The following is a 24,044-nucleotide window of genomic DNA, read 5'->3' on the forward strand; positions in this document are numbered from 1 at the left end:
CCTTCCTGATCAGTGAAACTAACCATTGTTTCAGACAGTTTATTAAGGACTTAACTTCAATAGATTCTATTGAAGTTCAATAGATTCTATTTGTTATAAAAAGCCCCCTCTCAACATCAACCCCTCTTCTTGCTCTACCTAGAACTTCACGCTTCTCTGTCTCAACATCACCCCTTTCCTGTTTCTCTTCCCCTTGGATTATTTTCTTTGTTCTCTCTCATTCACAAGAACACAGAATCAGTCTCTGTAGTTGTAAAACTTATATATCTCATTAATTGTAATGCTTAATTATAATCTTTATGAATCTTGCTTTTCTGTAATAATATATATATATTCTTTATGCAAGCACTCTTAGTGGTCTTTGTCAGTGATTTTACTTCCTAATGAAACCTCTGTGAAGGCATTGTAAGGCCGCTTCAACCTAACCCCTCCAAACCTTACATTTTTTTTTTTTTGGGGGGGGTCTAACCTTACAGAAGGGTGGTGGGAAGGATGTATGGAAGAGTGTGGGGCAGCGTGGTATGGAAGGGTGGTGGAGGGGAGAAAGGGGGCAGATGCTGATGGAATTGGTGTGCAAGGAAAGGGAAGAGAGACATAAGGGGGAAGGATACTGGATGGAATTGGGTTGGAGGGAAAGAAAGAGTGCAGATGCTGATGGAAGTGGGGGGAAGGGAGAAGAGAGAGTGAAATGCCAGACCATGGGGGTGTGGGAGAGGGAAGGGAAGGAGAGGAGAGAGATACCAGACCATTGGAGGAGGGAAAGGAAGAAGATAGATGTCACACCAATGGGGGGAGGGAGAGAGAGATGGAAGGGAGAGGCAGACAATTTCTGGAAGAGCTATAGAAAGAGAGCAGATGCCATATGGAAGAGGCAGAGAGAGGGCAGACAGTGGATGGAAGGAAGAGAATGATGAGAAGATGAGGAAAGCAGAAACCAGACAACAAAGGTAGAAAAATGTTTTTGTTTCATTTATTTATTTTTGCTTTAGGATAAGGTATTATTGTAGCTGTGTTGATAATCATTTATTAATAGAAAATGGAAATAAGATGATATTGTTTATTGAACTAATTTTAATACATTTTTTTTACTAATTCAGAGACCATAACTCCTTTCCTCAGGTCAGGACAGGGATACTGTAACAGCATCCCTCCCCTGAGCTTGAGTGGATGTCCTCTCGACCACAAGAGGACATCCACTCAAGCTCAGGGGAGGGAAGTTTCGTGGAGACGCCAGGAAGTACTTCTTCACGGAGAGAGTGATTGAGCACTGGAACAAGCTTCCAGTGCAGGTGGTCGAGGCACGCAGCATCCCAGACTTCAAGAACAAATGGGATACCTATGTGGGATCCCTGCGAGGTCATGCCAAGGGATAGGGTCACTAGGACTGAATGAGCGGGTCAGTAGAGTGACAGTATAATCACAATTATACTTTCAGGGGTCAGTAGACTTAAGAGGATGGGTAAATAGTGTGGGCAGACTTGATGGGCTATGGCCCTTATCTGCCGTCATGTTTCTATGTTACTGATCTGAAGAAAGAGGTTTTAAGTTTAACCTCTGAAAGCTAAGTGAGAAATGTATGAGTCCAATAAAAGGATGGGCACTAAATTTTCTTCCTGCCATGCCCCATGCCTCCTACCCATATGCAAAATATAAATTGGTAGGCTTCCCAAAGTCCTGCCAGCTGAAGATCTCTTCCTCTAGGAAGAAAGGGGAGTTTTGTTCAGAGATGTTTGGAGGTTGCATAGAAGAAAAACTGTATACTGGCACTGGTATGGTACTCTCTGTTATTTGTTTAGAATTTTTTTTTTTTATTTGAATCTATTATTTTTGGGATCATTATGGAATTATCAATTGGTTGAATCTCCAAGAGGGGTGTTGTTTGGTAAGGCAGCAGCTTGTGGGGTTTTTGGACATGAAAGATGTATTCTTTTTCAAAAAGCATGTATGATTGGTCATAAATGCATATTACAATATTGGTTACAAAAAGATCCTCCAAATTATTGGCATTGGAGGAATCAATTCCATCGTTTAATTTTATTTGAGGTTTTTGAGGTTCGTAAATTTCCTAAAAGAACACAATTATTTTTAAATATCTGGGATCCTTATATACAAAAATTATCCTCGAAAGCTAGAAGTATGATTCTTAATACTTTATATTAGATTTAAAGAAATGTGGGTTTTGTTTTTTTTAATTTATTTATTTATTTATTTAAATATTTTTGTTTATTTGGTGTTCATTCTGGGGTAGGGAGGGAAATTGGAATGATTTTAATATATATGTATGGAGGGGGGATATAGGGGAAAAGTGGTTTAGATATATTAAAATATATTTTGGAGGAATGATAAAATGTTTATGCAAAGGTTTTATTGTGAATTTGATTGTAAAGAATGTCTTTTTGTATCATATTGTTGTATATTTGTTTGATTCCTTCAATAAAATGTTATAACATAAAAATAAAAGAAATAAAGAATAAGAAAATGGGAAAATACATGGGGCGGGGCAGGGGGGGGGGCCCAGTGTACTTGTGTGCCTAGGGGCGACGAATTAATCCTGCCCCCCCCGACCGGTAGGCGCGAGCCAGCCTCATCAGACATCATCACCTGGTCTGCCGGCGCGCGCGACTCCGGCCTCGCGTGCGGGTCGCCGCACGCATGCGCCGGCAGGGTCGGGCGACCTGTGCCTGTGGCCCCGGGGTGGGCGGCGCGCGCTCGCTCAGAGGCGCTCGAGCGCCCTCCGCCCACAGCCGCTTCCGTCTTCCAGCGGAGATCCCCGGCGGCTTCCCTTCGCCGGCGCCCTGCCCTCCTCTGACGCGGCTTTCTGTTTCCGGCGAGGGAGAAGGAGAGCGGCGGGGCTGGTGCCGGGCGACCTCGGGTACGAGGGGGAGAGAGGGTGGCTCGGCGCGTGACAGACTTTGCATCTTGCCTGGGACACTTAAAAGCAAACGAAGAAACTATGTTGAATGAAGAATTTGGTTTTCAGTGTAGCTGAGAAATCATTTCTCTCTATTTACATAGGGTGGGCAGAAATTGGAGCTATACATTACAATGTGGGATAGAGGGGGGGGGAGAACAAGCAAGAGACTAGTGGATAAACTAACACTTCTTTATATAATCTCTCATCTAGGTGCTGCCAGCAGTTTTCAATTGAAGCTGTCATTGGTGCCGGCTTAGGACTTGCTGAATGAAATCTAAAGCAACAACCTTGGCTTGACTCATCTAAGTTCTGTCTGAAGCCTGCTTGGGATTGCAGCCACCATGGAAAATAACCGGAACACGCTTGGCTCTAAAGAGTACAATGAAAATGCTATAAGGCATGGTGCCAACAGCAATGCAAACTTGCCAAGCTCTAATGAGGACATTGCAAGTGTGCCAGGGTCAGATGGGTACAACACGGCAACTGTGTCGGCTTCTGCAAATAATGCAAATGCACCAGGATTGGATAAGCAAATGCACCAGGATAATGCAAATGCACCAGGATTGGATAAGCGCAAAACCACAGCGGCGCCAGATTCTGAGGACAATGCAAATGTGGTGTGCTGTCGCTCTGACCCTGACACAACTGTGACAGCTTCCGATAAAGACAATGCAAATGTGCTAGGGTCAGATGGGAACAATACTGCAACTTCTGATAAACTCAATGCAAATGAGCTAGGGTCAGAGGATCACAACACTGTAACTATGCCAGCTTCTGAGAAAAATGCAAATATGACGGGGTCAGACAGCCACAGCATTGTGAATGTGACAGCTTCTGACAAGGACAATGCAAATGTGATGGGGTCGGGTGGCAACATCACTGCAACTGTGCCAGTTTGTAAAGATAAGGCAAACCGGCCAGGGTCTAGTGAGCATGGTGGTGCAAATATTTCAGAGTCCAAGGAGAACAGCAGTGGAAATGGGACAGAATCTAACAAGACTGTCAATGAAAATGCACCAGGAATTGATGGGCACAGCAGCACAAATGTTCCAGGTTCCAAAGATCACAGCAATGCAAATGTACCAGGGTCCAATGTGCAAAGTACAAATATGCCAGGGCTTAAAGGGCTTAGCAATATAAATGTGCCAGGATCTGATGGGCGCAACATCGTGAAACCCCATGCCCATGGAACAGAACGTTTCAAAGTGGAAATCAAGAGGCATGCTATCACAGATGACTATAAGGTGTCAAAACAGGTGCTTGGGCTGGGCATCAATGGAAAGGTGCTGGAGTGTCTCCACAGGAGGACAGGGCAGAAATGTGCCTTAAAGGTGAGTAATTTTTATTTGCCAAACATTTTGGAAACTAGTTATTTCATTTTTCTAATTTAGGCTATTCCTCTTTTTTCGCTCTGTATTATGTTTTACTTAGTGTTAACCGAGTCGAGCTCCATTTTGGTTGATGGCCCTGTCTATAAAACAAGTTTAGTTTAGAAAACTACATTTTTCTTAAACGCATAACAGGAAAATAAGACAAAATTTTCATATAAAAAAATCATTGAGAAAAATCCAAAATTGTGATAGCATTATGTAGCACTGCCTTAATGATTGTAATACCAGTTAATATATGGAGCGATAACAAATGTCAAAAATTTTTTTACATAGGTGATAGACTAGAATGGTCTATCTAGCCTGCTCAATAAGGTGGATAGGTTTGTAACAGTCACTCTGCATGTTGATTTTTTCTGTCCCTTTGTTCCTACTCAAGAGAACTTGAAATTAATTTCACAAAAACATAGAAACAGAAAAAAACGGCAGAAAAGGGCTATAGCCCACCAAGTCTGCCTATTCCAAATATCCCCTCCCCTGAATTCACTCTCTAAAAGATCCCACGTGAGTATCCCATTTTCTCTTAAAATCCGTTACGCTGCTGGCCTCTATCACCTGGAGTGGGAGTCTGTTCCAATGATCCACCACTCTTTCGGTGAAGAAGTACTTCCTGGAGTCGCCATGAAACTTCCCTCCCCTGATTTTCAGCGGATGCCCTCTGGTGGTCGAGGGTCCCATGAGCCAGAAGATATCATCTTCTGACTCGACACGTCCCGTGATGTACTTATACGTTTCAATCATGTCTCCCCGTTCTCTTCTTTCCTCGAGTGAGTACAGCTGCAATTTCTTTAGTCTTTCTTCATACGTGAGATCCTTGAGCCCCAAGACCATCCTGGTGGCTGTTTGCTGAACCGACTCGATCCTCAGCACATCCTTTCGATAGTGTGGTCTCCAAAACTGAACACAGTACTCTAAGTGAGGCCTCACCATGGATCTGTACAACGGCATCATGACTTCAGGTCTCCTGCTGACAAAACCTCTGCGAATACACCCCATCATTTGTCTTGCCCTGGAGGAAGCCTTCTCCACTTGATTGGCGACTTTCATGTCCTCACTAATGATCACCCCTAGATCGCGTTCCGCCGTGGTCCTAACCAAGGTCTCACCATTTAGTACATAAGTTCTACTAAATGGTGAGACCTTGGTTAGGACCACGGCGGAACGCAATCTAGGGGTGATCATTACTGAGGACATGAAAGTTGCCAATCAAGTGGAGAAGGCTTCCTCCAGGGCAAGACAAATGATGGGGTGTATTCGCAGAGGTTTTGTCAGCAGGAGACCTGAAGTCATGATGCCGTTGTACAGAGCTGAAAGGTTTTATATGTTCTGTTTGGACAAAATATCCCTTTCCTTAACATTTTTGTAGTGTTGAGACTTGGCATTGGCGAAGAACTGGTGAAAAGGCACACCAAGTTTAGAAATGGTTCACCAGGGATTCTAGAAAGTAAGCCTGCCCAAACATGGTCCAATCCATTTCTATGGGAGCAGCAGTTTAGCTTCTGTATCATAGAAACTTACATATGGTAAAATATAGCAGAGAACTCCTTCTAAACTGCCTTTTCCATGTTTGCCACTGCCTCCACCCTCCAAAATTATCCTCCTTGCATCTGCTTCCTTCCCCCCAAACAGTTCACATCCTCCTTAACTAGCCTTCCCTCTTGGTAACTTCTCTACTAAAGCTGAACCCCACAACTGCCTCATCACCCTCCGAAGTGCTCCTAACCCCCCAAACCACTCCCATACTCTCAAACCAAAGAAGAGCGACCAAGATGATAAAGGGGATGGAACTTCTCTCGTAAGAGGAAGACTAAAACGGTTAGGGTTTTTCAGCTTGGAAAAGAGACGGCTGAGGGGAGATATGATTGAAGTCTACAAAATCCTGAGTGGAGTAAAACGGGTACAAGTGGATTGATTTTTCACTCCGTCAAAAATTACAAAGACTAGGGGGACACTCGAAGTTCCAGGGAAATACTCTTAAAACCAATAGGAGGAAAATTTTTTTCACTCAGAGAATAGTTAAGCTCTGGAATGCGTTGCCAGAGGATCTGGTAAGAGCGGATAGTGTAGCTGGTTTTAAGGAAGGTTTGGACAAGTTCCTGGAGGAAAAGTCCATAGTCTGTTATTGAGAAAGACATGGGGGAAGCCATTGCTTGCCCTGAATCGGTAACATGGACTATTGCTATTCCTTGGGTTTTGGTCAGGTATTAGTGACCTGGATTGGCCACCATGAGAACAGGCTACTGGGCTTGATGGACCTTTGGTCTGACCCAGTAAGACTATTCTTATGTTCTTACTTTCCACTCCCATTTAGCTCCACACACTTGTGAATGGCGTGCAAATACACAAAACCAAATGGATATCATGCAAAATAGAGAGAGAACCAAGCAGACCAAACATATACACATACAGGCAAGCAGATGCCAACACAATTGTATACTTGCACAGAGTGGTTAGAAAGAATTCATGAGTGATGCTCTGCGTCATTTCCCTGAGTTGTATTTGTAGCTTAAAGGTGCACAGTGACACTAACTGCATGAAAATGTTAACTGAGTCATTTGAAAACATTAAATTGTAATCTTTTTCCTGTTTGCTCTTCATAAAAAAAGTGCAAGTTTTTACTGAAATGCTTTATGCTAGTAGGGTACTTTTAATAATATGTAATATAGCTGTGTGTTTGTTGTGAAATTTTAGCTACTATTGCTGAGCAGTTAACGTAATCAGTTGTTATAACTTTTAAAAGCAAAACATAATGAGTTCAGTAATACAGTCTGGGGTGTGGCATGAATGGTTTTCTTTTCATCTTGGCAGACCAGACCAGAAGAACAGGGTATGTCCTCCTGCCAGGAAACAGAGAAGGCAAACAGGTCTGTTCTGGCTCTATATTAGCTAGTGCCGCAGGGAAAGTAGATCGATAGGTACTGCTCTGTCTCCAGCAGACAGAGAAGGGCTAGTGCAGTAGCAGAGCCTCTCCTGTCAGAGGCTCTTGGTCTATTTCTAGCTGTTGAGCTATGGTAGGGACCAGGCAACTGTATCTTGGTGGCAGTCTGGTAGCTCTTCTCTCCTGAGGGTCATAGAGATCCCATCTTCAGTGCTCAATGCTGCCTCCACCAGTGAACAATCCTGGGTGGTTTTCAAATGTATTGAGATGGCTGCAGCCCCCCTAATATTATCAAAGTAACATGCACCTCGTTCACTGTGAGCCACAGCAGGAACATAACTTTTTGGATACAGTTTCATCTTCCTCCTTAATGCTCGGCCCCTAACATGTTGGAACTGAAGATCATTAGAGCAATGCAGCGCCCATAGAAACTTGAGATAAACTCCCAGTGTCTCAGTTGTGATGCCCCTGTGTTGTTTGAATTTAGCAGGAGTTTAGACCTTCTGCTGATGCCAGGGCAGAGCTGTCCTGATGGACAGACACCTAACCCTGCCTAACCACCCCGATTCTTTAACTGGAATCCATTTCACAGGCACCGGTTAGAGAATCGTGTTGCCGCTGAGCTGATCACCGCAAGGGAATCTCCCTGTGGCAATCAGTTTAGCGGCCGCAGCAGGGAACCCATGACCCCCCTGAGTTGGTCAGCAGAAGGGATCCCCCCTCCCCCCCCCGAATGTCTGCGGCAGGAGTGCACAATTCTTCTCACCGCCACCGAAACATCTCCGGGTATGAGGGATGCCCACTCCCTCCTGCTGCTGGCTCCATCATGCCCTGATCCCCCTGCCACCCTCCCTGTACGCACCCCATACCTTTCTCTGATGGCCAGCAGGCCTGCTTCCACAGAATGCAGGCCTTCCCCTTCACAGTGCATCCTGAGATGCACAGGGGAGAGGCCTAAGGCCCTAACTGGCCCAGGTGCCTAAGGCCCCTCCAATAGGAGGGCCTTAGGCACCTGGGCCAACCAGAGTCTTATGTCTCTTAATGAGTCCTCCATAATAAAGCCCTTTCCGAAAGAGGAACTGGTGGCTCTTATTTCCCATGTAGCCAAGATGTTGAAGATTTCAAGGAACAGGAGCAGGGATCCCATGCTAGCAGGGTTATAAAGAGCATTTACCACTACTAGGCAGTCAGAAGGTAGAAGAGTGGCGGCCAACCTGGATGCATAGCTGTGGGGATTAGTGATATCCGATTCAGATAAAATTTCTTCGATTTGATTCAGCCTATTGAATCGATTTTTCAATTTGATTCGCTTTTTCTGCCCAATTGGGTGTGTTTGTTTGGGTTTTTTTCAAATGTCCTGGCAGGTTTATTTTGTAGCCTTTCCACCCACCCCATCCCTCTTTGCCTCTTCAACCCCATGCCAGTGCTGTGGTATAAACAAACAAAAAATACTTTTCCTCTCTTTGTTAGGTCCTAGCTCATGCATGCTGTCTTAACACCATGTCTGGCAGAATACACTTTTCAAATCTGACATATTGTAATCACAAAATAGAAAATAAAATTATTTTTTCTACCTTCCATTGCCATATCTCTCTCTCTCTGCCTTGTGCCCTGGGTCCAACCTCTTTATTCCCCACCATGCAGCATCATTCCCTTCCTCCCCTCCATTATCATGTGCAACATTTCTTTCTCCCCATGCACCATCTCTCTGTGCCCTCCACTCTGTCTACCATTTCACCCTCTCTCTTCATGTATTCATGCATGTCTTCCTCCCCTCCACCAGATGCAGGATTTCTCCTTTTTATCTCTGTTTCATCTCTCCCTTCCTCTCCACCCCAGCAATTCTTCCTATTTTCCCCCCATATGCAGCATCTTTCCTTCTCTCCCACTTATCCCCCTGTATAATAGCTTTCCAACCCTACCTCCCATCCTCCTGTGCAGCAGCACCCCACTGATCCTCCCACCGTGAAACCTGGCATACCTCCAGGCCTCCCAAAGCAGTGGTGGTGCCCGGCCTTGAAGAGGCAGCGCTTGAAGAGGCTAATTGCGGCTTGCCCTGCCAGGGCTTCCCTCTGCTGTGTCGTCAGTGATGCGGCAGAGGGAAGACCCCCGGCAGGGCAGGCTGCGAGCAGCCTGTTCAGAGTGCTGCTTCTGCTGATCAGCCACTGCTGCTGCTGCTTTAGGAGGCACAGAGGCATGCTAGGTGTCATAAGGGAAGGGGGAGGAGTGCTTTTCGCTGAATCAGTGAGTCTGATATTTTTGGACAACAAACCAAATCATTTCACCAAAGTGAATCGGCGAATTGGGCAGCACTAGTGAGGATTACAGTCTAATATCCATTGTCAAAAATTAAACAAGAAGGACTACCTCACATCCTTAAACTGGATGCCTTGGTGATTGCAGTCACCAAACATACTTTATTCAGAGAAGGGTATGTAGCCCTGAGGGACTCCCTAGGGCAAGAATATAGACCCCTTTCTGAGGCAGTTATTTTAAGTCTCCAGCCTCTTATTTCAAAATCCAGCATATAGTACATTTGTGACATAGACCCTCCTAAGTTGGGTTCTGCAGGGCCAGTTGGATCCTCCTTTAAAGGTACCATGTGGGGAATCTGAAGTTGCATATATAGCTGATAGCATAATATGATTTGATCTGTACTTTGGCCAAAATCCTGGTCATATTGGTGGTTGCTTGCAGGAATTTGTGGTTCCAACATAGGGCTGCAGACTCTGCCTCCAAATGCAGATTGAACAGATTGCTGTTTAAAGGCCTTCTGTTGTCCAGAGAGCAAACTGCAGACATTAATCAAGGAGATAGGGGCCCAAATCCTGTGTCTCCAAGAGGACAGAACTCATGGTATAACTAGGGGTTAGAAAGGAGGAAAAGATTCCTGGGATTCCTGGAGCTTCAGGCCAATGAAGCAAAAGCCCTGAATGGTAGGTAAGATGTAGCCCTTTTAAGGCTCAAAAAGGTGGGACAGACCGAAGATCCATCAAGCCCGGTATCCTGTTTCCAACCCAGGCCCAAGCCCCTAGCTAGATCCCAAGTAGCAAAACAGATTTTATGCTGCTTATCCTAGGAATAAGCAGTGGATTTCCCCAAGCCATCTTAATAATGGCCTATGGACTTCTCTTTTAGGAAATTAGCCAAACCTTTTTTAAACCCCGCTAAGCTAACTGATTTCACCACATTCTCCAGAAACGAATTCCAGAATTTAATCACACATTGTGTGAAGAAATATTTTCTCTGGTTTGTTTTAAATCGACTACTTGGTAGCTTCATCGCATGTCCCCTATTCCTAGTATTTTTTGGAAAGCATGAACAAGCGATTCACATCTACCCTTTCCATGCCGCCCATTATTTTATAGATCTCTATCATATCACCCCAAGCCGTCTCTTTTCCAAGCTGAAGAGTCCTAGCTGCTTTCCTCATAAGGAAGTCATCCCATCCCTTTTATAATTTTTGTTGCCCTTCTCTGTACCTGGAAGCCAAAGCACTTAGATTGACACCATCCATGAAGCCACACATTCAGATCCAGGATTTGAGTTTCCCGCATTTGGCCTTTATCCGTAACAGGAAGGATTGATGAGAATACTGCCTGTGCACCTAATTGCTTCATCCTCTGTCCCAGAGTGATGAAGTTGATTTTGATTCGTTCAGTGGGATTAGAGAATGAGATGGGGAAAAAGTCTGTCACCGTCCTGTCTCTGGACCACCATCCTCTGCACTGCCTCGTCCCCGCTGGTCCTTTCAACGCCCTGTCCCTGTCTCTGCCGTCCCCTTCACCGCCCCGTCACCTCCCCGTCTTCAGCGTCTTCTCCTCTTCATCCCCCCATCCCCAGCACCCTTCACGCGGTCCAGCAGCTCCCTCCCGCTGGCCAGCCGTGCATTTCCCTCCCTCCCTCCTTTTCCCTTACCTTTTCTTCTTGAAACTTGCGATTTCTATAAGGCTACGAGCTGTATTACAGCTGGAGCCTTGAAGTCGCGTCAGGTTGCCTGCTAGAAAAGTCTCCTCCGATGTAACCGGAAACAGGAAGTTGCATCAGAGGAGACTTTTTCCAGCAGGCAACGCGACGCGACTTCAAGGCTCCGGCTGTAATACAGCTCGTAGCCTTATAGAAATCGCCAGTTTCAAGAAGAAAAGGTAAGGGAAAAGGAGGGAGGGAGATGCATGGACGGCCGGTGGGAGAGAGTGGGCTGCCGGATCGAACGTGCGTTCACTACTTGTTCACCGCCCCGTGCTACCATTCACCGCTCCACGGGGCGGTGAATGGCCTTGTCCCCGAACTCGCGGTGACCTTTTTTTTGGCCGTGGGTAACAACCACCGTGTCATTCTCTAAGTGGGATGTCTAGCAGTACCATTTGTGCCAACATGAATGAGTAGATAATGGTCAGCAAGCTTGATGAGTCTTAGCAGACTTTTTGCTACATTTTGAATCTTTGCAGGAGGGAGACAGCACACCTCCCTGGACATTATATCTGGTCTGCAGATAGGCGCTTTTGTTCCTCTCAGATTAGCATCTTTAACTACCTCTTCCTTTTGCTTATTGGCTATTGATCCGGTCGCTTTGAGATTTTTGAGCTTTGTTTCCTCCTGCTCTCTCTCTATTTTTTTTTTTATCTTCTACCTCTAGGGCAGGGGTGTCAAAGTCCCTCCTCGAGGGCCGTAATCCAGTCGGGTTTTCAGGATTTCCCCAATGAATATGCATTGAAAGCAGTGCATGCACATAGATCTCATGCATATTCATTGGGGAAATCCTGAAAACCCGACTGGATTCCGGCCCTCGAGGACCGACTTTGACACCTGTGCTCTAGGGCTACAAACTGATACTTCAGTGCAACAGAAGATGGAGTTGGGATGTTGATTTTGGGACTGATGATCAGTGTCCAGCTGTCCTCTTTCAGCACATGTCCATCCCCTTTGCTAAATATCCCAAATGCATCTGGATACATATCTGAGATGGATTTCTGATTGTCACAGATGTTTCTTAGTCTTGACATCTCATCTCTTAGTTCTTGTACTACTTTCATGTGTCTTGAGTAATGTTCTAGGTGGCTAGAGGAGCATCGGTGTTGGGGTAGGGGAGAAAGAAAATCAACAAGAGCTGCCATTAGCTTTTTATTGAATAACAGTACCCTAACATAATAGAGTCTAGTTTAACTGAGCTGGAATTCCAAAGGAGCAGGATGAAACTGCTATATCAGAAAGGGGAAAAAGTTTGCTCCTTAATGAGTAAAGAACATATGTTATTGGGCAGAATCCTTTACTTATGATAGGAAGATATTTTCAATTTTGGAGAATGGCAGAATATAGAAAGGTGAATCAATAGACAAAAAAAACAACTTTAATTGTCAATGGACAGAGTGCCCTGCAACACTTCTTAGCACGGTCAAATCATCATTTTGAGTGAAATGTATACACTTGTCTTGAGAAATTGGGATCCAAGATGTCCAAAGGTTCGTTTGGGCTGAGTTGAATGCTGTGGGAGCCTGTTTGAATAAGCGCTGCAAACTCCTTTGGGGAGTTTTTTCTTTACTTCATCATGCCGAAAAGAAGAGGTCGTAGTGCCGCTGGAGCCTCACGGTGCTCCGACGCCTCTTCCTTTGGCAGTATTGAACAGCTTCTGCATCGTATTCAGGTTGTCCCGGCCGTGGTAGCGTCGGTACTCCCATTGGAGGCACCTCAGAGGGGCGAGACCGAGGCGACTTCTTTGGGACTAGAAACATCATTGAGCCCTGACGCAAGGGCACCTCCCCCACATCCTCGGACTGCTAGCTCCCCGCGAGTGGAAGAGCTGCCGACGGATGGCTTGCACCCCCCTCGGAGGCCAGGAAGAGCACAGAGGGGAGCAGAGAGATGGACTCCCTGTATTTCTAGGAGAGCCCAAGAGAGCCCGGGGACCTAACAACTTTGGTGGGAAACCGAGTCCAGGAGAGGGACAACCGGGAATTGCTCTCGGCTGGTGAGAATATCCAAGTTGCTAAAGCTACCTGTATTATTGAAAAGCCCAGGGAAGTAACTCTAGATTCCATCTGGGACCTCGTGGCTGATCTGACTACATCCATAAAACCTCAGTTGGCTTTGCTGGAAAGTAAATTGCAAAATCAAGAAACTGATGTTAAGAATTTGAGGGCTGAAATGGAGGATTCAAAGAACTCTATAGTGAATATTCAGCAAGAATTAAAAGTTTCAAAACAACTTAATGAAACACTAGTAAAAGATAATTTAAATCTACGTAAAAAAACTGGAATCCTTGGAAAACTTTTCACGTACTAACAACTTGCGATTGATTAATTTCCCTAGGATAGCAGTTCTGCCCCCTAGGGATATGTTAAAACGTTATATGACAGATTTTGGAAATCTGAAGATATGATTCCACCATTTACCCATGTTTATTATTTGCCATCAAAAATTAAGGAACAGCAATTGCAACCGCAAGATGATAATCAACCGCTCAATGTATCAGCAATGCTGGAACTTTCTGACTAAGAGGCCGCCGAGGCGGCCACATTACTTATTACAGTAGCCCTTGCACCAGACAAAAACTGGTTGCTTCGGCTTTTCTTTAAGAATAAACAGAAAGATTTTCTTGGTCATAAAATATTGATGTTCCCAGATCCGGCACGGGATACACAGAAGAGAAGACATGAATTTCTTATGTTAAAGCCCGGGGTTATCTCTCTTGGAGGGACCTTTTTTCTTCATCACCCATGTAAATGCATAATACGTTATCGTATGAAAAAATATGTTTTCTTTGAACCTCTTCAGCTGACAGCCTTCTTGGCTGGAACTCGAATGGATAAAGGGGAAGTTTAAGTGCAATTTCAATATTAAAGGACATCTTCTCTCAGTCGAGCGATCTTATTTCCTTTATGATGTTTTGTACTACTTTGTTTATGCTCGCAATTTAATCTTGAATCAAATTTGAGGACTTGAGTTGAAGTTAAGCTAAGTCTTTATTTTCCTTATATAAATTTGTATTTGAAACAACAGTGCGACAGGTGTTCCAGGCGCGCTGGTTGTGTTTTTCTTCAACTTTCTGTACAAGTGGATACTTGAATTATTAATTTGAAATCTATAAATAAATTTAAAAAAAAGACTAGTCTTTGCCTTTCTAACCAGCTATAAAATCAGTCTAGTCAGGTACATTTCAGAACAGAAAACTTGCCAAGCTGATGGTGATCATAGCCACTTGCCTTCAGAAAGGAGGCATTCTTGTACACCTGTAAGTGGATTATTGGCGTGTAACAAAATCCAAGCAAGAAAGGAGAAGCTAGGTTAATCAGATTGCTCAAAGCCCTTGCCAGGATGGTAAATTAGAACAAGAGCAGGCTACTATCATCACAGGTTCTGGAATATTGCGGTATAGCATTTAATAGTGCCCAGAGGAGAATCAGAAACTTCAAAATAAATCTGGACAATTTTGAAAGTTGTGACCTTAAGAGTGTGGGATTGTTTGCAAGTGCTGGGTTTATGGCAGCCTCTTTAGAGATATTTAATTAAATTCTTGGGATAGGTAATAAATTTAGTACTCACACTATGGTTACTATCAAAATCAAGTCCTATGTTTATGAAACTTTCATCAGTTATATAAAATTAAATACGTAATGTATTGTGTAATATATTGTTATGTGCTTAGAAACTTTCACTACGGTCATATCAAAAGATACAAGACCTCGATTTGTTAGGAACCATCATGGCACATTTACGTTCCTACTCTACCTATAGATATTGCCAAGTTAGGATAATACCAAGGATAATATGATTCAGACGTTCAAATACTTGAAGGGTATTAACGTAGAACAAAATCTTTTCCAGAGAAAGGAAAATGGTAAAACCAGAGGACATAATTTGAGGTTGAGGGGTGGTAGATTCAAAGGTAATGTTAGGAAATTTTACTTTACGGAGAGGGTAGTGGATGCCTGGAATGCGCTCCCGAGAGAGGAGGTGGAGAGTAAAACTGTGACTGAGTTCAAAGAAGCGTGGGATGAACACAGAGGATTTAGAATCAGAAAATAATATTAAAAATTGAACTAAGGCCAGTACTGGGCAGACTTGCACGGTCTGTGTCTGTATAGGGCCGTTTGGTGGGGGATGGGCTGGGGAGGGCTTCAATGGCTGGGAGGGTGTAGATGGGCTGGAGTAAGTCTTAACAGAGATTTCGGCAGTTGGAACCCAAGCACAGTACCGGGTAAAGCTTTGGATTCTTGCCCAGAAATAGCCAAGAAGAAAAAAATTAAAAAAAAATTTAAATTGAATCAGGTTGGGCAGACTGGATGGACCATTCGGGTCTTTATCTGCTGTCATTTACTATGTTACTATAATTAGTCAGCTATATTCTGTTACTGAGGTTACTCAGCACATAACAATAAATTAAACAATACATCACATATTTAATTTTATTCATATATAACTGATAAAAGTTTTCATAAACTTAGTACTTGATTTTGATAGTAGCCTCTTTAGAGGTGGTCACCTCCTCAGAAGCTCATATAGAAGACTATTCTCTTGGTGGTTGCATAAACAAAGGATTATGATGTGGGTCTTCCCTCGCACTGAGAACCCAGGAAGAGCCTGGGATATTGGCTTATCAGTGATAGCGTAGAAAAGGATTATTGCTGGGGATGCTTAGTGTAGGGGCAGTGTTCCCAAAAAGAAGCTAAATAATCATAAGCTGCTTATAGATCAGAGCAATCAGGCGTTTTTCAGAAAACAACATGGGGACAAAATTGTCCCTGCCCCAGCCCCGATCCCCATCCTTTTATGGGCTTTGTCACCCTCTATACAAGCCTCAAACACTTATGATTTTCTATTTAAATGTTTTTATTAAAGTTTAAAAAGGAACAATATTCTGTTCAACTGTTGTTTATAAATCATAAGTAGAAATCAATAACAATGAGCAACTGAAATAACCCCCACCACTATCTGATTCTGCTACCCTAAGGAATCCTAATCCACCCTGTTAAAATGGCCAAGGAGACAAAATAGAACTATTCCCTAGCAGGGCACAAATAGGCCCTATGAAGCATTGTTAACGATATTTTAATCTGTGGATGAATAATAAGTCATCAACAGGATTCAGTCTCGCTTTCCTGTCCTCCACAGTTTTTCCTGCAATAGAAAATCCTCGAGCACGCTGGTAGCAGGAATGCACAGGATTCCCCATGCATGTTTTGGCTAGTATTTTTGCTTGGGGTTTTTTTTTTTTTTTTAAAGCATTACTCAAACATAAATAACTGCCTAATGCAAAGGAGGCATTGTTCTACAAATGCTCTTCAGAAAACTGCTGACATCCATTTTCATTCTTTTGGAGGGGGCTGTTCCACTGATGTGAAACTTTCTGGGAATGTGGATTGTGGAGGATCCTGAGTTGTCGATGTTGATGGACTTGAGCCTTCTATTTTGCTCTGGTTTTGGTGCATCCTTCTCAAAGATTGAATTACCTATGTTTTTACAGTATTTAGGAAGATAATTGGGATTAGAACATAAGAGCTGCCAAACTGGGACAGACTGAAGGTCGATCAAGCCTAGTATCCTGTTTATAACAGTAGCCAACCAAGGTCACAAGTACCTGGTAAAATCCCAAAGGGGTTTTTCAGACATGAATGTAGAAGAGAACTAACACTGTAGTGGATGAACAGGAAAATAAGTGTCAAATGTTGGAAATTCTCCTTGATGCTTGATGTTTGTGCAACTGGACATATGATGAAAGAATGTTGCAGATGGAAGGAATCTGATCAACAGACAGGAGAAAGCTTCGTCCAAGGCAAGTCAAATGATGGGCTGCATCCGTAGGGGTTTTGTCAGCAGAAATCCTGAAGTCATAATGCCACTGTACAGATCCATGGTGAGACCTCATCTGGAGTATTGTGTTCAATTCTGGAGACCGCACTACCGGAAAGATGTGTTGAGAATTGAGTCGGTTCAGCGAATGGCTACCAGGATGGTCTTGGGGCTCAGGGAACTCACGTACGAAGAAAGGCTAAAAAAACTGCGGATGTACTCGCTGGAAGAACGAAGAGAGAGGGGAGACATGATTGAGACCTTTAAGTATATTACGGGACGTATAGAGATCAAAGATGATATCTTCTGTCTTACAGGGCCGTCGGTTACAAGAGGGCACTCGCTGAAAGTCAGGGGAGGGAAATTTCATGGTGATACCAGGAAGTACTTCTTCACCGAAAGGGTAGTCGATCATTGGAACGAGCTACCTCAGCAGGTGATTGAGGCCAACAACGTGTCAGATTTTAAGAGAAAATGGGATATTCACATGGGATCTCTAGGGGAATAAAAGTCAGGGAGTGGGTCATTGGTGTGGGCAGACTTGATGGGCTGAGGCCCTTTTCTGCCGTCAATTTCTATGTTTCTATGTTTGTTGCCACGTCAAAGGCACACATGATGTCATTTAAGGTTGCTTCATTTAAATCCAAAAACAGCTTCTGCGGGTTTTTTTATCATTGAATTCAGGTGCCAGCTAAGATGAGTTAAGTTTCTACATATTGATATTAGCATTTTACACATGCTGTTCCATCTAGAGTAGTTCGAACAGCCTATTTAAGGTTAGTCTCAAGCTTTTAGAAAATGACTTGGGGACAAAATGTGGCTCCATCCCCATATCATTCTCTAATAGAGGGTGATGTGGACCTTAGCCTACCACATTTGCACTATGTGAAGAAATTGGGTGGAACCAAGAGCAATTACATAGCTTGGGAAGCAAAGCATAACATTGAATTGGCAAAAGTACTCTGGATCAAAGAAGGAAAAACCTCCATAGATATCTCCAAGGACAAAAGCTAAATACTACTGCTGTTTTCCATTTCTAAAGTGCTGAAAGGCATTCTCAGTGCTGTACATTCAACATGTAATAGATAGTCCCTGCTCAGAAGAGACAGACAGAACAAATGGGACAGATAGAGGTTGGGGAGTTTCTTGCAGAGAGAATGAAAGGTATCATATAGTGAGATGGCAAAAACAGGTGTGTGACTACAGGTTCAAAGGGCAAGGTCTTTATTACTGACCCTTAAAAAAACATGTAAAGTAAAAACATTTTCATGAACATGAGTTAAACATAGGGAGTATGAAAGACAAAACCATATATAAAATTATACAGTATATGAAAAGACTAAAATGCTGAATTTGCGTATAGAGCTTGTATTCTAAAAAAACAGACTTTAAAGAGAAAATTGATTATGAAAGAAAGCTCCTTAGCTAAGAGAAAGTGCATACAGCACTTACATATCAACTGTGGAAGAAAGAATCCCTTTGCCAGGCATTACCAGCTGGACTTTAGAGAAGAGAACAAGCCACATTTGATGGTAGTAAAGACTGCAACATAAACAATATTAGCAATTCAATTCTTAGCTTTGTAATGGGAAGCAAAACAAAACAAAAAACTATATTTAAAAGGAGATTACCACTGAAAAATAGCTGGAAAGCAATGACCACAAATGCTCTCAGTCTAAGCAACAAAGTTCATGATCTGCAAGCCATGATGTTAGAGGCAGACCTGGGTATTGTTGCTATCACAGAGACATGGTTCAGTAAATCCCATGGATGGGTTTCAAACATACCGGGATATAATCTTTTTAGGAAGGATAGTGATGGTGAAAAAGGTGGTGGGGTAGCTCTCTATGTGAAGATAAATTGGGACAACTGTTTTAGGCTTCATGCCCTTGTGGTAGTTCTGACCTTTGATGTACCTTCCAGCATTTGACATTTCCCATTCCTGTGAACCAGCAGGTCAGAAATTACAGTACAGTGGTAGAAGCCTCAGTGTCAACAGCAGCTGTGGTAGACAAGTCAAGGAGAGATGTCCCCTACCCCCCCCCTCAATCTCAGCATGCACTCCACCTGTTTGCTGCAGGCTACCTCTCCTCCCCAACTGCGCTTGGGTCAGCTTGTTTTCCAATAATAATACTGTATTCAGAGTCAGGTTGAGTCTCTTCTTAGCATGCACCAAGGTTGGCTACCCATTGATACATTTTGCTGCCTCAATCCAGAGGTTACTGTTTTCAGCCAATGATCTCAAGTTTGAAAGCTGAAGCCTTCAGCTGAGAGACCTATCGAATACCCCCTTCAATTATTGCAGTCCTCAATCATAGGAGTATGTGCGGGTGCCTGAAACAAAGTCTCAATTGTGACAACACTCTGCATTGAGGACACTAGTCTGGTACAAGGAAGACGTCAGTTGGCATGGTAACCAGATGAGGAGAATTAGAGAACATTTCGGCATCTGGCAGTTCCCAGAATGAGCTTTTGTTATTTTCTATAAAGCAAGTCAAAGCTCAACATAAGTCTATATGTTTGAAAGCTACTGTTTGTGCCCCTGTTTTCTTATCTGCGTGAAATACAGGGCAGCGCCATCTTAGATACCCAATATAGTAGAGGGGAAAACAGAGTAGTCATAAGTTGGGCAGCCAAGATATCGTATTGCTTCAGACACAATGTACTAACCCTAGGGATCTGAAAGTCCCTCCTTGATGGCTGCAATCCAGTCGGGTTTTTAGGATTTCCCCAATGAATATGCATTGAAAGCAGTGCATGCACATAGATTTCATGCATATTCATTGGGGAAATCCTGAAAACCCAACTAGATTGCGGCCCTCAAGGAGGGACTTTGAGATCCCTGACTAACCCTTCTTCAAGTTCAGTTTTCCGGACTCTTGTTTGTGACCCGGTATGATATCACGGGTCCTGGCCCTGTTGGGCCGCCGCGTGAGCAGGCTGCTGGGCACGATGGACCTCCTGTCTGACCCAGCAGAGGCATTGCTTATGTTCTTATGTCACCAGTGCCTGAGTCAGGCTCGGCATCTGTACCTATTCCAGCTATTCTTGGGAGGAGAGAGGAAGTATGACAATGTTTTTGCACCCTATTCTGGGCTTCATGTATTCTCAGGAGGTTTGAGCCAGCAGTGCATAAGGACAGTATTATTTGATAAATTTATCTCTTAATTCAATGTTTTTATTCTTACTATAATAATTTTCTGTTTTACTGCATTAATTTAAATTCTTATGGTCTTTTTAGTCGATATGCTGTATTCTCGTTTTAATATTTTGTACTTCGCTGATTGTCCAGTTTTTCTCTTTTGTATAAACCGCCTAGAATTCTTTTGATTATGGTGGTATACAAAAATAAAGATATGTTAGTTATGTTATGTAGAAAAGAAGAGATGAAAGTAGTTTCCTTCCACAGGGTCATCAGGAAAACAATTGAATACCGCAATTTTAACTGACAGTGAAAGTGGACATGGAAAATCTCCAAATATTATTACAGTTTTCTATTTAGAGTTCAGATTTTTCAGCATATTTTATTTACTTTTTATTAAAATGGTGGATTATCTGTGTTCCTAGTAATTGTCAAAATAAATTCAGAATGAAACTGTTGGTTACTCAGGTTATTTATTGTGAGACCTATTCAAAGCCTCTAGTTTTCTAAAAAGCTGCTGGAGAATTTACCACTGTTTGTGGAACTATGGGAAACCAAGAACTCCACCTGCTCCGTGGGACACTGCTGTGCTCTCTTTCCCAATCTTCCACTAAGTTGCCTTCTCTTTGCTTACTCCTGGCCCATTGCAACAATCTGAAGTTGCAGGCTACAATCCAGCAATGAGATGGAGGCTGAGAGTCAAACGTATGATTATTTCTAGTTGGCGAGAAGTTCTATTTGTGCACACGGTGCAGAGAGCTCTTAGCACTCAGGGAATGAGTCCAAGTCCCAGAGCAGTGGTTCTCAAACCAGTCTTTGGGGCACACCTAGTCAAGTTAGGTTTTCAGGATATGCACAATGAATATGCTTGAGAAAGATCCAATGGTGTACCTGTCCAAGCGGTAACCTGGAGCATAGCACTCCCTCCTCTGGCCTTTGTAGCCCCCTGTGTGCAGCCATCAGCCGCACTGAAACAGGAAGTTGATGTCAGAGAGGGCAGGGCCAGTGAACTGCAGACCCATGACCACTCCAGTATCCCTGAGCTCCCTGAATCCAGGGTGGACTGTCCCCCACTCTGCCACTGTAAAGAATTGTATACAATGAAGGCAATGCATGCAAATCTATCTCTGCATATTTATTGTGGACATTCGGAATACTGGACTGACTGGGCAAGTCCCAAGGACTAGATTGAGAATACCTGTCCTAGACGCTAGAGTAGCAGAATTGGAGAAGCTAAGGCAGACAGAATGGTATATAGAGGAGACCTTCAGGGATGTAGTAGAGAGATCCCAACTCCAGTTTTACAGTCTCCATGCTACCATGGAGGAGGAGAAAGGTTACATGAAAGGACAATATTGGCTTGGTGTAGCAGGATATGATCCTGTAGCCAAGACCTGATGAGTCTCCAAAGCCCTGTGTCCAGATCAGTTGATCAGTCATCAAGCATGCAGATAGCTGGGTTGCAGATGGACATGAGAGTTGCTTAGTAACTGGCTTCCCAGATATGAAGGTGGTAGACATCAGACATCACCTATATAAAATTTTAGAAGTGCTGAGGAGGACAGTGGCTGTCTTGGTGTATGTAAATACTAAAGACATAGGAAAGTGTGGAAGGGAATTTATGGAAGCCAAAGTTAGGCTTTTAGATAGAAAGTTGAAATCCAGAACTTCCAGAGTAGCTTTCTCAGAATGTTGCCTTCTACATGCATGATGACCCAAGAGACAGGCAGAGCTCCAGAGTCCCAATATGTGGATGAGATGATGGAGCTGGGCAGAAGGATTTAGATTTGCTGGGAACTGGATAACATTCTGGAGAAGAGGGGAACTGTTCCTGAAAGATGGATTCCACCTTAACCAGAACCTGACGGAAAGCCAACAGTTGCTCATAAACACTTGATTAGGAATAAGGAATTTTGAAGGATATTATCAAAGCAGGGAAGTTGGCATCCCAATAGAGAGGTTGCAATAAAGACAACAGCAACCAGGTGCCTTTAAATAAAGAGTAGAAAGACGTTGCCAGAGAATGTGGTGAAATCAGTTAGTTTAGCAGGGTTTAAAAAAGGTTTGGCAAATTTCCTAAAAGAGAAGTCCATAGGCCATTATTGAGATGGCTTGCATAAAATCTGTTTTCCTTGTCATCATCAGCAGATGAATCCAGAGACTAGTGGGATTACGTCCATCAATAATCAGGTGGAGATAGAGAGAACTAAGTTGTCCTCAGCCTTATTGGATGCACAGCCTCCTGGCCAACCAGTATTCTCTATCTCCCGCAGGCTGATGGATATGTTCCTCATAGCTCCTGGCTTCTGCTTGTGGATTTCGGTCCATGCGTGGATATTTCAAGATGAGGGGTGTCTGGCTGAGAGGTGCCAACTTTAGGGGTTACACCTGGGCCCCCCCAGGTCCCTGCCTCACCCTCTTCTGGGATACACCTGTTCACCGCAGGTCCCTTTCCCTCTCTGCAGTTGTGACTTATTTACTTCTCCTTTCCCACGTTTATTAAAACAAAAAAGTCACTTATGAGGAGGACAGGCTTTCAAATGCGGTTTTCATCTTCAACAGCTTAAGCTCCCTTCCTGCTAAACAGCATGTGTTCCTGCTCCTTCGGTTTCCCTTCATCACTGATTGCGGGTGAGTGTGTCTTTTTCCCTTTCGCGGTGTCGGGTTTTTGATGCGGTTCGCGTTTTGGGCACCTGAAGGAGCTGACAAGGGCTTGGTTGAGCAGTTTGGCCTGGCTCCACCGTGATTCGAGCAGGAATCTGGGCTGTCTTCGCTCCACTTTAGAGGGCTCCGGCGGGAGAGGTATGTGGCCTTTTCCCGTGCGGGTGCGCTGAGACCGATTTTTGAATCGTGCATTTGCGGCCATTTTGGTTTGCTTGCAAAGGCCGCATGGTGCACATTTCGTCCGCCGTTCACTAAGGTGTTAATGCTTTCATATGTAGTGTTCCTGCCGGGTTGCTGTGGCAGTTCGCTGTTCTAGGCGTACTCGATGTACAGTAGTCGGGACGCAGGATCGGGTGCTCTAGAGAGCCAACGATCACCGAGATTGTCTACCGGCAGTCTGTTTTTGGCGTGCTTCAGCAGCAGTTGTACCTATCTGCCCTGCCCAAGCCGCATAATTGTCTTGTTATCTAAGTGTTTTTCTTCCTCGGAGGGGAGTTACTTACTCTGATTGTTCCCTCCCTGTACTTTCTACCAGGCTGGAAGTTTCAATTTTGATTTTAATATTCTTCCCTATTTTGTAATCAAGGGTAGTATTTTTCCTTTCTTCTGTGGCGGTCAGGTGCCATTTCAGAGTCTCCGTTTGTGGGTTCACAGGTGGCTGGGGATCTTTATGTTTGCCTGGCCTACTGCATATTCTGCCTTTTTTCCTGATCCGCTTAACTCCTTTTCGGTTGTTGGGCAGTGTGAACCGGCGGCTGATTTTTATGGTACTGTTTGTATCTTGCTATGGGCAGGGTCCGGCTATGAGACCGGTATGACTGTTGCTTGGTCTGGCCTTGTTTGGGCTGCTTTCTTTCAGCTGTCGTGTTTGCGGTTTGGAATGATGGCAGCCAGTGGCCGTTTGTCCTAAAGTAGGGTACTTTAACCGGGGCATCATTTGGTTTAGGTTACGGTGCCAAGGTTATCTATCCAAACCTTTCTTAAAACCAGCTACGCTATCCACTCTTACCACATCCTCTGGCAACACGTTCCAGAGCTTAACTATTCTGAGTGAAAAAAAAATTTCCTCCTATTGGTTTTAAGAGTATTTCCCTGTAACTTCATCGAGTGTCTCCTAGTCTTTGTAATTTTTGACGGAGTGAAAAATCGATCCACTTGTACCCGTTCTACACCACTCGGGATTTTGTAGACTTCAATTATATCTCCCCCCAGCTGTCTCTTTTCTAAGCTGAAGAGCTCTAACCGTTTTAATCTTTCCTCATACGAGAGGCG

General features: G+C 43.8%; 1 protein-coding gene across 3 annotated transcripts in view; it reads left to right on the top strand.

Annotated features, from left to right (window-relative positions):
* The first annotated feature begins 2,649 nt into the window (after window positions 1-2,649).
* Window positions 2,650-24,044, top strand: part of MAPKAPK3 (MAPK activated protein kinase 3) — a 134,858-nt gene continuing 113,463 nt past the window's right edge. The window contains exons 1-3 of one of the 3 annotated variants that reach the window (XM_033926323.1): window positions 2,650-2,872; window positions 3,125-3,424; window positions 3,467-4,245. In XM_033926323.1, coding sequence (XP_033782214.1) covers window positions 3,256-3,424; window positions 3,467-4,245 — 948 coding nt within the window. In that variant the 5' untranslated portion in view covers window positions 2,650-2,872; window positions 3,125-3,255. Of the gene's footprint in view, window positions 2,873-2,903; window positions 3,017-3,124; window positions 4,246-24,044 lie in introns of those variants that run through there. The other 2 variants (XM_033926321.1, XM_033926322.1) reach the window with 2 other exon arrangements.

The sequence above is a fragment of the Geotrypetes seraphini genome, chromosome 17, assembly GCF_902459505.1.
Source record: "Geotrypetes seraphini chromosome 17, aGeoSer1.1, whole genome shotgun sequence".
Taxonomy (NCBI): Eukaryota; Metazoa; Chordata; class Amphibia; order Gymnophiona; family Dermophiidae; genus Geotrypetes; species Geotrypetes seraphini.